Source organism: Nannospalax galili, unplaced genomic scaffold (assembly GCF_000622305.1).
Source record: "Nannospalax galili isolate Female #2095 unplaced genomic scaffold, S.galili_v1.0 scaffold406, whole genome shotgun sequence".
Classification (NCBI taxonomy): Eukaryota; Metazoa; Chordata; class Mammalia; order Rodentia; family Spalacidae; genus Nannospalax; species Nannospalax galili.
In genome coordinates, this window is record NW_008357033.1 from 1,774,338 (window position 1) to 1,789,045 (window position 14,708).

General features: G+C 40.7%; 1 protein-coding gene across 3 annotated transcripts in view; it reads left to right on the forward strand.

Moving 5' to 3' along the window:
• Grm7 (glutamate metabotropic receptor 7) overlaps window positions 1-14,708 on the forward strand; it is a 998,867-nt gene that overhangs the window by 787,457 nt on the left and 196,702 nt on the right. For all 3 annotated transcript variants that reach the window (XM_008854801.2, XM_008854803.1, XM_008854802.2), the window contains exon 8: window positions 3,490-4,425. In XM_008854801.2, the coding sequence (XP_008853023.1) occupies window positions 3,490-4,425 (936 nt within the window). The remainder of the gene's footprint in view (window positions 1-3,489; window positions 4,426-14,708) is intronic.

Sequence of the window (14,708 nt, forward strand, 5' to 3'; positions counted from 1 at the left end):
AATCTTCCCAGTGAGCATGAGTAGGCTGTTTTAATTTGACATAAGGCAACATTTGTATTAATAAGAACAAGTTTTTGAAATGTTCCTACTTCTTAGAATCTGACACAAAGTTATTGCCTATCTTTTTCTGCCTTATTACAAGTTATTTCCTTAATTTTATGGCTTTGGGATGGCAGCCAGTGACTTACTCCCTTAAAAAATGATGATGTTAAGAATGAAATGATAATGTTTTGTATTTAGTTAGATTTATTAGTGCTGACTTGAGTTTGTGCTAAGGAAAATGAGTTCACAGTAGAGTCCTCTGAAGATTCTTGGGGCTCTGGTTCAGGTTTAAATGCAACCCTTAAGAAGAATTTTATGAAGTTTAACCCTTGATACATAATTTCTTTTTCTAAAATTAGCTCTTTTTGATTCAGATGTTGAACATAGCTCATATAGGAGCTGATAAAAAAGCCGGGTCCCTGCTGTGTACTGCATCCAATATGAACAGCACTAAAATGCCAGTGAACAACACATGCTTATTTCCTTCCTCTCTTAGTTCTCAAAAAATATTGATTTAAAAATGCCTCAAAGTTTTCAGTGTCTTTCCAATGTATTTTTGGATCTGTTACATTAAAAGATGCAGGTACACAGAAAATCAGCCAAGTCTCTTCACGGGGACTTATTTTGTAAAATAATGTGCTGAAAGCTTGTCTTTAAAAAAATAATTTATTGAGAATTTCATATATGCGTATAAGGTATTTTGATCAAATCCATGCCCACTCCTCCCCTCCAACTCCTCCCGTATCTTCCTATCACTTTTTTTTCTGATAACTTCATGTACTCTTTCTTCTTCTTTATTTTTTTGTGGGGCTTTTGGCTACTCTAACATTCCCCCTTCTGATGAAGTAACCCCAAAAATCTTTTAAGGATTAGATAAAAGCTTGTCTTTTTAAACTTGTGGATATTAAAACTATGAATTAATGCATGTATTAGTTATCTTTGTTACAAGCAACAAAAGTAAAAGTTATACCGTCTTACACATAGTGGCCTAGTCTGAGGTAATACCTGTGGCAGGCATAAGTGAGCCCAAGAGCCTAAACATCTCTGTCCCTTCTACTTTCCTGTCTGTTGGGTTCTTTCTCTGGCAAATTCATCCCAGCATCAATGAAAACTCCAAGCCTAAGAAGAACAATAATTTTTAGCCAGTGTGGATTCAGTAAATGAAGCAGAATTAAGTTATCTGACAGGGATATAGGGATCTCATCCTTAATTTAGTCTCTGGGACTTGGAGTTTGAATGTGCAATGGTTAGGTTAGCATGGTCCCTGGACGATCCTAAGCAGCATCACTTGTGATCTTGTTAGTGACGCATGTTCTCAGACTCCATCCCAGAATGATGAATGAGAAAACCCAGGAGTGGGGCTCGACAAACTGTTGTAAAAATCTGTCTGTCTGTGTTAGTCAGTCTAGACCAAGAGACTCCAAAACTGACACAAGCTACTGCCACAGCCCTTGGTTACCTCCCAGAACTTGAAGGTAAGACCCTATAGCTGAAGACAGGACATACTTTGGACACAGGACTTGGAGCAATGGAGCTGGAACTGACCAGGAAGCCTCCTCCCTGAAGACAAGTTCTCATGGTTGTAGAGGACACTATGCAAGCTGCTAAGGGAGAAAATCAATCAGTGGTCCAATCCCAGCTTTAAAGACTAATAACCACATCAATGACTGGCACAGCAAACTATATTGGTGCAGTAGTGGCACTTTCATCTTAGGGATAACCAACAGCTACTTAATTGGACTTAGTTCAAAGGGAGGGAACTCATGTGTGGCACTGTAAACACAGCCAAATACACATGACTAAAAGGGTCATATATTCTGAAGAAACCCCTACATCTGTCACATCCCTAGACAAACATAATTTCTTACTATATGCTAAACATGGATCCTTATCATTACAGACAAGTATACTACCAGTCACCACTTATCTTGTTTGTAACAGAGTCTAGAACAGAGTTCCACAACTGGTCACAGACAGAGAATAAGTATCTGTGAGATGCCCCACCCTAAGTGAAATATCTACAATGGAACCTCCACACGTAAGTCTTAAGGAACATAGTGGAAGAAGGGATAGAGAGAATACTAATGCATCTCTCAACACTCATCAGCGAGGCTCCCTCATGCCGCAGAGGGTAATGAGCCCAAAAGGCTACAGCTGGCCAAAATGCAGAGAATAAGAAACTGCAGAGTGGGTGTGCCTGGATAGGATTCCTGTATTAAACTTTACCCATCCATGACTCAGGGACGATTGCAGAAGAGGGGGCAGAAGGAGTGTAGGAACCAGAGGTGGTGCATGACCATAAGGAAACAGTCTTACAGGCTCCTGGGAACTTGCACATATGAACTTGCAGCAATGGTGACAGTATGCACAAGACCCATGAAAACACATTCAGATAAAAACCAGCACAGAACTAAGGAAATGGGCAGGAGACCCCCAACCTTAGCTAAAGAACTATTGACAGCAGATCAGTGTTGGGTGAGGGAGAGTTGATCTTCTTTAAGAGAGTGATGTTAGACAGGCTGAACAGGCTCCAGTAGATGAACTCACACTGAGACATCTGGGTATATAAACTTGACTCTATAGACCTTACCATATAAGGCAGAATATGTGAAATTCTGTGTGTGGGCTATGGGGGGTTGCAGATGGGGAAGGTCTAAATATGCTTAAAATGGACCATAGGAAGTCCACAAAAACTCAATAAAAATACACACTAAAAATATGAAAAAAAAGCTTGTTCAAGTGATCCCTGTGCAAGCTCTAGCTTGAGAACAACTACCATGTTCTAAGGGGTCAAGCCTGAGTGACATGTGCACCTGGAATGTAATTTCCATAGAATTTCACAGGAGTTTCAGAATTTTAGTGAAGATGGCCAGCACTATACTATAGGATTACTTAAAATAATTTTAAATCCTTCTTTTTAAGTGAAAGCAATTTGATTTCTCCAGATTAGGACCAGGTTTGTTGTGTACCCCCACCCCCAACCCCATTTCATTTGGGACAATTGCACTTACTCTCCAGAAGGAGGCAGTAGAGTACATGTTGGTGCCTCTCAGGTTAGCGGCTCAGAATTCCCTGGGCAAATGCTGGAAATTTCAGATTTTAGGTTTTTGTTTATTGTGTTTTGTTTTTCAGAATATTCTTATTTAGAAGATCAAGGATAGAAACACAGTATTTTAATTTTAATTATTGTCTCAGGGAATCCTTAAGGTCAGGCATGTTTGTGGAACAGACTCAGGATAAAGACTGAGGATGCTGGGAGTTCAAATGGCCTGGGCTCATGCTAGTGTAACTCTGAACTAGCAGGAGGCAAGCTATTGGGTTTTCATGCTGCACAGGTAGCTACTATTAATGTTAGTGCTGTTTGTTGCTCTTGATTTTTTTTTTTTTTCCTGCGTCTTATCTTTTGAATGACCTGCCAAATTTGCCTTCTTATTTCTTCTGTTACAGATTGAAGACATGCAGTGGGGTAAAGGAGTCCGGGAGATCCCGCCCTCTGTGTGCACATTGCCATGCAAGCCTGGGCAAAGGAAGAAAACACAGAAGGGTACCCCGTGCTGCTGGACCTGCGAGCCCTGCGATGGGTACCAATACCAGTTCGATGAGATGACCTGTCAGCATTGCCCCTATGACCAGCGGCCCAATGAGAATCGAACTGGCTGTCAAAACATCCCCATCATCAAACTGGAGTGGCACTCCCCTTGGGCGGTCATCCCTGTCTTCCTGGCAATGTTGGGGATCATCGCCACCATCTTTGTCATGGCCACCTTCATCCGCTACAATGACACGCCCATTGTCCGAGCATCCGGGCGGGAACTCAGCTACGTTCTGTTGACAGGCATCTTTCTCTGTTATATTATCACCTTCCTGATGATAGCCAAACCCGATGTGGCAGTTTGTTCTTTCCGGCGTGTCTTCTTGGGCTTGGGTATGTGCATCAGTTATGCCGCCCTCTTAACAAAAACCAATCGGATTTATCGTATATTTGAGCAGGGCAAGAAATCAGTGACAGCTCCCAGACTCATAAGCCCAACGTCACAACTGGCCATCACTTCCAGTTTAATATCAGTGCAACTTCTAGGCGTCTTCATTTGGTTTGGGGTTGACCCGCCGAACATCATCGTAGACTATGATGAACATAAGACAATGAACCCCGAGCAGGCCAGGGGAGTTCTCAAATGTGACATCACAGATCTTCAAATTATTTGCTCCTTGGGATATAGCATTCTTCTTATGGTCACATGTACTGTGTATGCCATCAAGACTCGGGGTGTACCAGAGAATTTTAACGAGGCCAAGCCTATTGGATTCACTATGTACACAACGTGTATCGTATGGCTTGCCTTCATTCCGATATTTTTCGGCACTGCACAGTCAGCAGAAAAGGTAGGCGAGATGTACATCTCTCACTGTGATTTCTGGAAATGTCTGGTTTTGCACATGTTCTAAGTTGATTGTGTCAACTAAGAGGTTTTATAATGCAGAATGGAAGGTTCAAGGATACAAAAACAGAAGTATGGTGGTGTGTACTGACTTTAATTAAGGCAGAGGCAAAGAGATTGCTGTAAGATTAAGTTCAGCCTGGCACGGTCTACATAGCATGTTCCAGGCCACCTGGGGCAACATAGTGACATAGTGAGACCTTGTCTCTAAAAAGAAGGAGGAGGAGGACAAAAACATTATACTGACATTATACTAATAAGTAAACGACCCAGGAATCTAAAATTGGTGGTCTGCTCTTTTTTGAGCCTACCAAAAACCAATGAGATGCAACCTTTCAAGTGAATTCTATTTACTATAGAATTAGTATGACAAGACATTATCCAGGACAAAATGACCTAATCTAACTAAAGAAAACTTTCTACTCATCCACCCACCATCCCTGTGACTACATGCCTTTCTTTGAGATAAATTTAACTGCAGAACCTGTTCTGGATATGTGTGAGTGCATGGTGCTCATTATTAGCACTACTGTAGATGTCTTCTCTGTCTTCCTATAAACTTGTCTAGGCTGTTACTTGCAAATTAGATCAAGTACAGATGCTATACTGTATAGTAGAGTTACCCAATTGCACATCCACCAGGCATAAACAGGTGGGTTAATACAGAAGTTTGCTGTCTCAGATTCCCAACAGAATGGTGTACCTGAATCCCAACAAGCAATTATAATGGGATTAGTAAGAGTTTTCAGAGAGGAACCAGAAAGAAGAGCAGAAAGGAGGGAGGGAGGGAGAAAGAGAGAGACAGAGACACACAGAGAGAGAATCAAACTATCACAGTTAGTGAGCTCTAACATGTTGGTACAAGACATAGTTAATACACATGCCCCTGTACACACTTATGAATTTATAAGTCCATGTTAGACAACACTAGTGTGTTGTTTCAGTGTGGTTAATGTATGTTTAGCTGTAGGCATGGTTTGCATACCAAATCGGCACCTCCAAAGTCTTGACTCTGGACTTAATGCATATGCATCTAACTTATACTCTCCCAGGTGGTTACAGTTTTGTACATAGGAAACTTGCACAAAACTAATGACAATGTGGAGTCTCTTCACTGGTCTGCGCAGCTCTAACAGGGTGGTATGTCTGAGGTACGGAAGGAGATGGAGTCCTGAGTCACATGTTATATAGCACAAGCTCATTAGAAATTGATTATGTGTTAGAACATTAGGAGTCTAGTCTCATCCCAAATTAAGATGAAAAAAATCTTTTAAAAATTATTTGTATTTTTTTGTATGTGTACACACACATACCCATGGCGTGTGTGTGGAGGTCAGTTGTCTCTTTCTGCCATGTAGGTCCTAGGGCTTGAACTTAGGTCTTCAGCACTGGCAGCAAACACCTTTACTTGATAAGCCATCTCACTGGCCCTTGAGCAAAACTCTTAAATGTTCAGAGACTTAGATGAGAAAAACAGGATTAATTGGGGTCACCTAAAAATGTACAAAGGCTTATACTGCCAGAAATTAGTTGAATATAGTTATTTCATTGTATGTCTGCTTTCTGAATATCCTATATAAAGAATTAATGAGTGACACTTAACTGGTTTCCAACTGAAATGATGTAACTTAAATTGTATGATTCAGAAGCTATAAGTTGGGACAGTGTCATTTTAAAGTGAATATTTCATGAAATGAAGCAAATTTCTAAAACTAAGGACAGTGAATGCCTCTGGATTACGGTCTTAGTTGTAAAATGTCTTAGAGGAAGTTCTAAAATATTTGCTCAATGAACACTGGCTGCTTCCAACAGTATTTTTCAAATTCAAAATGCATGTTTATTGTCTTTGAAATCAACCTGAATTTCACTTTATTTCCCCTATGTCTCTTGGGCCAAGGAAATAATAAAATATGAGTTAGGGCAGTGAATGCAATAGAACTAAGAAGAAAGTCCCTAAATGTATGCTGTAGCTTGGTAACTGGTGCAGTTTTTGGAAGGAACAATGAGCGAGTGTCATCAAATCTCATCAAGATAATTATTTTATTTAATCAATGTCAGGTCACATGCAGCAGGTTAGAGGCATTAATTACATCCTATGCATTTATTCTTGAGTGATATAAAAAAGAGGACTCTGCCGGGCGTGGTGGCGCACGCCTTTAGTCCCAGCACTTGGGAGGCAGAGGCAGGCGGATATTTGTGAGTGCAAGGCCAGCCTGGTCTACATAGTGAGTTCAGGTCAGCTGGGACTGCAGGGAGACCCTGTCTCAGAAAGACAAAGCAACAACAACAACAACAACAAAAATACTGAGGACTCCTTGCAGCGGTGTTAGAGAAGAGCTGTTGCTTCATTCTTCATTTGGGTCCATATCTACTTGTGACAGTTTCATAAGGTCATGTGGATAGACACTTACAAACTTGACAGTGATATAAGGGAAAATCATTGATCATTTGTACTTTCTGTAGATGACATTGTGCTGGTAGAATCAGAACATAGAAAAGACTAAGCTGTCTCCAGAGAGTAAGGTTTGTTTTTTAATCCTTGTTTTATAATATGTAATTTTCTTTGCATGCTCTTGATGGGTTATGATGTTTTACAAGGTTGATTGTCACAATTAAAAGTACTGGATTGCCAACTAGGAATAGTGAATTGTTACATGAAAACTCACACTCCCTAATGACAGTCATATGGCTAGAGAAGCATGAGCGATCAATTAAGAAAATCACTTTGTATACATGCAACGATGGCGTTTAAATTATGCAGAGGCAAGTTGCCAAATGAAACAAAGACATCACAGCAAACAGTTTGTGTGTGTGCTTGTGTGTGTTAAGTTGGCAACTTTACAGAATCACAGACTTTCCATTTTTCTTGTGATTTAACAGTTTAAGCACTCCCAAATGGAAGAATTCCATCATCTCAGAGCAAAGCCAGGCAGTAAGTTGGGTAATAACTATTATTGTGTTAGGAAATTGAAATCAATTTTGATTATGCTGGGAATATCTTTATGAAATTTCTCATTGGTTGAGTTCACTGCTAGACAACAAAAGACTAAGCAAGATTCTTATTTTCTGTGTGAAGTATCATCTTCCATGAAGTTTAATTTTGTTTTTGTAGAGAAGATTGGAAGAAATCATTGCTGCCTTTTTGGATCCTTGCTACTCGTTACCAGAACAAAAGCCTTGTGACAGGAACAGAGATAGTCATGGTGATAAACTTCAGCTATAAGAGAAAAGTGCCAACAATCAGGAATTTTGTATAGGTGTGACCATAAAATACTATAAATGCAAAGTAATACCATCATAGGGGCCACTTAGTTTCTTGCACTATGGTATATCTCATTTCTATGTCTTGGCACTAACTGTTGTAGGACTAGATTCTTCTCCATGAAAAGCAAAGATTTGGTCTGTGGTCTTTCTATAGAGGGAGTGATCCATGTAGGATAAAGAGTATGCATTAATTAGGGACCATGAAATCTTTGTTGCCAAAATTTCAGGAACTCTATAAATGATTCATTCAACCAGAACTTTTTAGCTACTTGGTATCTTAAGAAGTTTCTAGGTAATCATACACTAGGAAGCCAATGGACTGGTGCATATTTGACAGTTGTCCCACAAAGTCATGTCCCCTGGTAAAATTACAGCTGTCATAGTTTGTGAAAGTGTATTATGGTGTTTGTGCAGTGATAACATGCTAACACTCTGCTTCTCAGGCTGGATCCCTGTTGCTGAATGATGTATGTCTATATTGCTTCTTATGTATGGTCAGCAGCGTAAGGTTTGGCTAACTTGTCCTTGAATGGGAAAGTGGAACTTGGTACACAGGAAAGGGATCATGATCCCCAGAGGCCTGTATGAATTGTGGGGTTGTTTGGCTGGGAAGATGGGGAGAGGAAAAAGAATAGATTGAAACAATTGGTGGCAGAAAAACATGGCTGCAAGATTGTACTACCCTCAAAGGGGGAGATTATTTAATATTTTCTAACACTGTGTCCAAAGGACCTATTATGCACATATCAGAATGGGTCCAAGTTACATTACAAAATTCAAATAAAGGAATCCTTTATTTTTATTGGAGTACTGTTCTATTGAATGATAGAATTAGGGAAATCACTAGCAATTATCTGAACTAGCTCTGGGACCACAGATAACAATAGGACAGGGAGACAGGACTATTTCCAAAGAAATTAGAACAGAGGTCATGGTATTTTATCTTTCACATATAAGAGATAGCTCCCCAAATAGGAATGCGAAGTAAAACTTGCCCAGCATAGGGCCCAGAAATGATATGGGATACGATTTTCCTTTGAAGATTTTGTTAAAAAAAAAAAAAAAAGTATTGCATATCTGCCCCCCCCCCACCAAACTGACAATATAGCCCTTGCATGGGCCATGGAGCTCTACTCATATTTTTCTTTTTGAGATGGAGTCTTACTCTGTAGGCCTGGCTGTCTTTGAACTCACTGTCCTTGAACATGCGGCAATCCTCTTGCTCCTGCTGCCCAAATGCTGAGATTACAGACAAGAGCCGTCACACCCAGTTTACATTCTACATTTTAAAACAAATACTACTGGGACAATACAAGCGAAAGCCATGCACACTTTTAAAAGTTATTTAAAATGTGTTCTTCCCCCCCACAAAGAATATCCTTCTAGGCTTCTGATATTCAGGCCCGTTATCTAATATCCATGGTCAAGAAGATGCTGTATGTTAGGCGTTCCAAAACTGATGATCAATAAGGGGCATCCGATAAAGCCTCAGTAGTATGGAACACAGAACAAACGGTTCAAAGAATGAAAAGGAGGCACACAGAGAGTGAAACTCCCCTTGCTCATCACAGAAAATGTGACGGGTAGAGTGGGATACACAGAGGAGAGCATAACATGACAGGCAGCTGTGGGATGCTATCACTCTTGAAATGTAGCAGGTAGTGTGCTTAGCAAGTGGCTCTGAGAGAAAGGGGACAGTGTGAACTGATACAATTTTGAACTCCTGCAAAGGGAGAGACTATAATAATGAAAAATTAATACAACCTCCTTCATTTGTGAGCAAAGTTCAAAGTACTGTGAACTCCAATATGTTACTCCCAAAGTGAGCTTATGACAAGAAACACATCTTTTTCAGTGTGATGGACCAATTTTAAGGACTGTAGCCTAGAAGCTGCAATCTCTGTGAGTCCTTCTTCAGATGAGAGACTCCCAGATGCACAAGTTAAGCAACGCAGCCTTCCCATGCAGCTCCCCTACTCTGGTGTGGTGGAGCAGGCTACATAGGAAAGTAGCAGAGCCACATTATAAAGCCCTGTCTGGACTGTTCTTCTTGAAGCTATGGAGAGTCCACAAGACTAAGGAAGGAAACTTAGGTGTTTGGGAATGGAAATTTCAGGCCTAGTGTCTGAAGATGAATAGGGTAAGAAGCAGCTTAGCAGCAAGGCTACTGTTAAATAGGTACTGTAATAGAGGGACAAAAGATGGCTCTAGGCTGAAGAAAGCCTGGGAGACCGGAAAAGGTCTGAGAGCTATTTGCACTTTTTTAATATGGAAAGAATATGTGGCTAGACTATGTCTTGTCTTCATTTTGTGCTGTGTTGTCTTGTTATTTAAATGGACACATACTTGTAGATGTTTTCATTTTTTGAATTTTGCAAGAAACAGTGCCCCCCATTTATTTTTATTCAAATAAGAACTGTATAGGAAAGAGAAAGGATTCCTATTATCTCATCCCCTGGAGACAATCACTGTCAACAGTCTGATTTGACTTTCAGCTTTAAACATATACACATATTCACATACATACACAAATATTTTAAATCAACAGTGTATTTTCTCTTCTAGAATACTCAGAATGAACCTTCACCTAAATTAAAAATTCTGCAGAGGGAAATGTCGAGATGTATAGATTTTGCAGTGGCTGTGTGTGCACCATGCTGTGGCATGCATCCACATTGGGCACTGAGTCCTGCTTCTGCCTTTTTGTTTTGTCTGTTCATGTTTATATCAGAAGCTTATGAAAATACCACTATTCTGTTGCCTGCTGTGGCTGTGGCAAGAGCCTTACTTCTCTCTAAGTAGTCCCCTGAAGCCAGCTGTGTGCAGGTGTGGGAACTAGGGGCTAGGGGTGGTACAGTCCCTTTCTTCATGCTGGGATGCAGCAGCTCCTTTCAGGCAAGTCACTCAGGGTAAGTGGAGTCTTTGCCATCTTGGTCCCTTGATTAGTCAGGCAGAATGTGCAGCACATAGACTCTGAGAGCCTGTGTAAAACTCAGCAGAGCTACAGTTGATAAGGAAATAGCTCACTGCATTCAAAGGCCTGAAAGAGAAATTGTTGCTATACAGGAAGGCTCAACAAGAGACCTTCATTCTGCCCACTGCCCCACTTGATGGCTCCCCTTGGAAGCCATCCATTGCTCCCCAATGTATCTTTCTCCTTGGGAATTCAGTCATCAGAAGACCCAACCACCAGGATGTAGGGCCAACCTTGTAAGTAGAATCACGATAATCAGAGAAAGTTCTGTGCTTTGGGTTTTCTCAAAACACCAGGGGTCACTTCTCATTTTCAAAAAAGAGCGCAGGAATTCACTACAGGTCAGAGCCTGCTGTGAGGCAGTCAGGGAACTTGACAAATCCTGATTTGGGGTCCTGAGGTCCCCAAGCTATCCTTCATGATTCTAGTCCAGTGAGGACTTCTTTCAGCTCCCTGGTGCCCCATAATTTTCCTATGGTCCCAGAAGCTGGTCTGTTGGTCCTTTCCTCTTACCTACCATCCCATGCTCCTCTGAACCCAATCATAACTATGTCATTTAACCTGTTTGACCCTCCATTCTTTTGTCTTTGCAGGAGGTCTAAGTGTTCTTACTTTTAGTTTAAGAGAAAATGGGATCTTTAAGTTGCTTAGTACCGAAGACCTGAAGCTCAGGATGGGGAGGGAACTGAGTGCTGGTGAGGGTGTGTGGCAAATGGAATACTCACCTACCACAGCAGGGGTGTGATAGGTGACACACTCACGGCAGAAGACAGTGTTTCAGATTCTTAGCACTAGACCTACTTTCTGCTCCAGCCATTTTCTTGATCTATCCGGTTAGGCAATTTAGGAGGCATGGACCTACCATAAAGGCTAGGAGGAATATTACCAGGGACCCAGCAAAACTAAATTATACCTGAATTATTGGTCTAAAAACAGCAGACCTCACCTGAGGCCATGTATTAGTCATCTTCCTTTAGGAACAGTAGGTCTATCCCCCTTCTATTCTGTAGCACCGTTTTAGCCTGATCCTGTCTCCCAACTGCCCGATGGAGTCCTGTAGGCATCCGATGTCTCTGTCTATCTGAGAGCTTAGAAACCTGAATTTATTACCCATGGCTAGGGTGGCTGCACCCAAAGCATCAGAACCTGCAATGCCTGTCACCGGTCAGTGACCACAATTCAAGCCTGAGGGGCTTGGGGGCCCTGAGGCATAGGCGCAGAAGAAATCAGGATGCAGGGGATGCAGAGGCGTGTGAACCAATGCATGCTTTATTCTAAAAATCAACCTTATTTGTAGTACAAGAAGAGGAAAAGAAAATGTCCTTCTCAAGCCAAATTACCTCATCATGATATTTACAGTACTTTTATGATATTTGCAGTACCTTCATGTTCCCTGGGCTCAGCCCTTTTTGGAATTGTACCTGTCCCTCCATGCCTATTAAACATTCTATTCTTTACATATAACTTTATTAGTTACACAGCCTTGTTATACAAGCTTACTTATGTACGTTTAATGGGGTTCAAGGAACTGTCAGTGTTGTGATAGAAATCACTGCAGAAGAACATCCAAGTTCTCAGGGAACTGAGGCTTCCTGGTCCAGGTCTGACTTTATTTCAGGTCAGAACTTATTCTGAATTTACTTCAAATCAGAGCTCGGGCCTTCACAAATGCCTGTTTTCACAAGGAGGGCAGCGGGACTTCTCTTGGCCCTTGAGAGATCTGGGTTTAGGTGAAGTGTTTATGCCCTTTTTCTCTGCTATAGAGCTAAACCTGGGAGAGAACATGGACTAGTATGCACATGTCTTCATGGTGAGAGTCCCATTTTAGCTGTTTTGTAGTCTTATACTTAGTAAGACTGAAGGTGCATGTCCATCAGGTGGTTTAAGGGCTTGAAAGAGTAAACTCAGGTTTCCTGAGAACTTACGGGGTTATATGTTGCTCTAATATTTTCCCCTCTCTGAAGAGGCAACCTTTAAAAGTTAGGGATTAGACAAGAGCTCTTAAATAGTTTTGATATTTGTGGACTTTCATATAGTCCAGGCTGCTAAGAGGCCCAAGGACATTTTGACTTTTAGCCAAGAGTGAAACTGATTACTTTTCTTTAGGGTTTTACCCTGAATGCCTAGCCAATTTTTATCTCCTATTTTTATTACACCATCCTCTGTCGTAGTTACCCCAAATTTGCCAATGGGGAATTGGGATGAAGACTGGTCTGACTTCTTCCATGCTGAACAGGGATTCAAGGTGTGGCAATTGGGGTACCCCTTCAGTGGATCTATCTAAAAGACTTCCAAATTGTATAACTCTTAACTGTGGGGAGAAAAGAAAGTCCTTGACCAGTGCCTGGGAGATATGAAGGAGAAGGAAAGGCAAGAGTAGTTAGCATTACAATTTCTAGACAGGGAACCAGAAAAGGTTAGAACAGGGAAAATTGTAAATGTCCAAATTAAAGTCCATTAGAATTTCCTGAAGAGGGCTTCCAAAAGCATCCATCTATTGGGTTCCTCCTCATTTTCCTTTTGGCCACCAAGGCTGGACTCGAGAGTGATGAGCTCAGGATTTCTTCTCAGGCACTTTGATAGCTGGTGGATTGGCTAGAATCAGTTTTCTTTTTAAATGCCTTCTAGACAGGGAGAGAAACTAAATTTAGCCATAATTTTAGAACAATAGCAGGTTGTCTCCCTTAGCTACAGGTGGGCACTACGGTATTGTAGACCAAAATTTGAAGTCCTGTACATGAGCAGCATTTTCTTGTTAAGAAAAAAATCACTAATGAGAAATAACTGTTTAAATAACATTTTAAGTGAACTTAAGTCTAATATCTGGGAAATACAATCCTTTGGACTCCTAAAGAAATATACTGATTACTTTAATTTTTGGTTATACTTTCCTTTTGGGTTTAAGACCATGCAGTTAGCCCAAATTAATTTACTTTTATTTTCAAGGTCCTCAGGGGTCACATGGGCTTGGGAAGAGCCCCTGGCTCTTTAGGCCTTCTTTTTACCAGTTCCATCTGGTGGGGTCTCTGTGGCCTCCCTGAACAAGTGGATGGGTGACTCACCACAGCTACAGGACATTTCAAGAGATACCCTATAGTCCTCTGGACCTTAGTTGAACTTGTAGGGCAAGGAAAAAAAAATGTTCCTTTAAGTCTCTCTGGCCAGATTAGTACAGGCCTCAAAGTATGGCTATCAAACACCCAAGAGGGTTAGTTCTACCAGTCTGGTACTCTTAATTACCATGTGATGTGTAGATAAACCTTAGGCAAAAAACATTCTCAGATAAACCTTGACTAGACATATATTTTGTTCCTTAAATTAGTTGATTTGTCAGTGGGTTGTAGGAGTAATATGGTTCCCTTTGGTTTTCAAAACAAGTTAGGCATTTTTTATCTCTCTCATTGTCTCACCCCTCCATCATGGTTTTCCCACTTAAGGTGGAGTATTTACACTAGAAAGCCTTTACCCAGTATGGACATTGACTTTAACTTCATGGATTAAGTCTTCTCTTTTTGCCTTTCCCAGATTATATACTTTAGTCCTCCCCAAATCCAAGAGACCACGTGTGATTAGGGCAAAATTATATACAGTTGGCTGGGAAGAGTGGCTGGATGCTCAGGTGAGGGTCCAATGACCCTGCTTACCTCTCCTTCAATGAAAGAACATAACCATCAACAGTGGGCTTGATTTTTAAAAATCTGCTATAACTCCATACCCCAAACAACTCCAACATCCACCTGCAGATGAAAATATGAACACATCCATGAAGTAGAGGCTACTGTTTTGCAATAACAAATGATGAAATATTGACATAATTGATAACATAGGTATATCTCAAAATAGTTATGATGAAATTCCAAGTATGCACACACAGAAATGCAAAGAGAAAGGGGATATTATATATCATCTATATATATTTGTTTATATATATATCATATATAAAATGGGTATATTATATATATATTATATAAAATGTATATGTATTATAT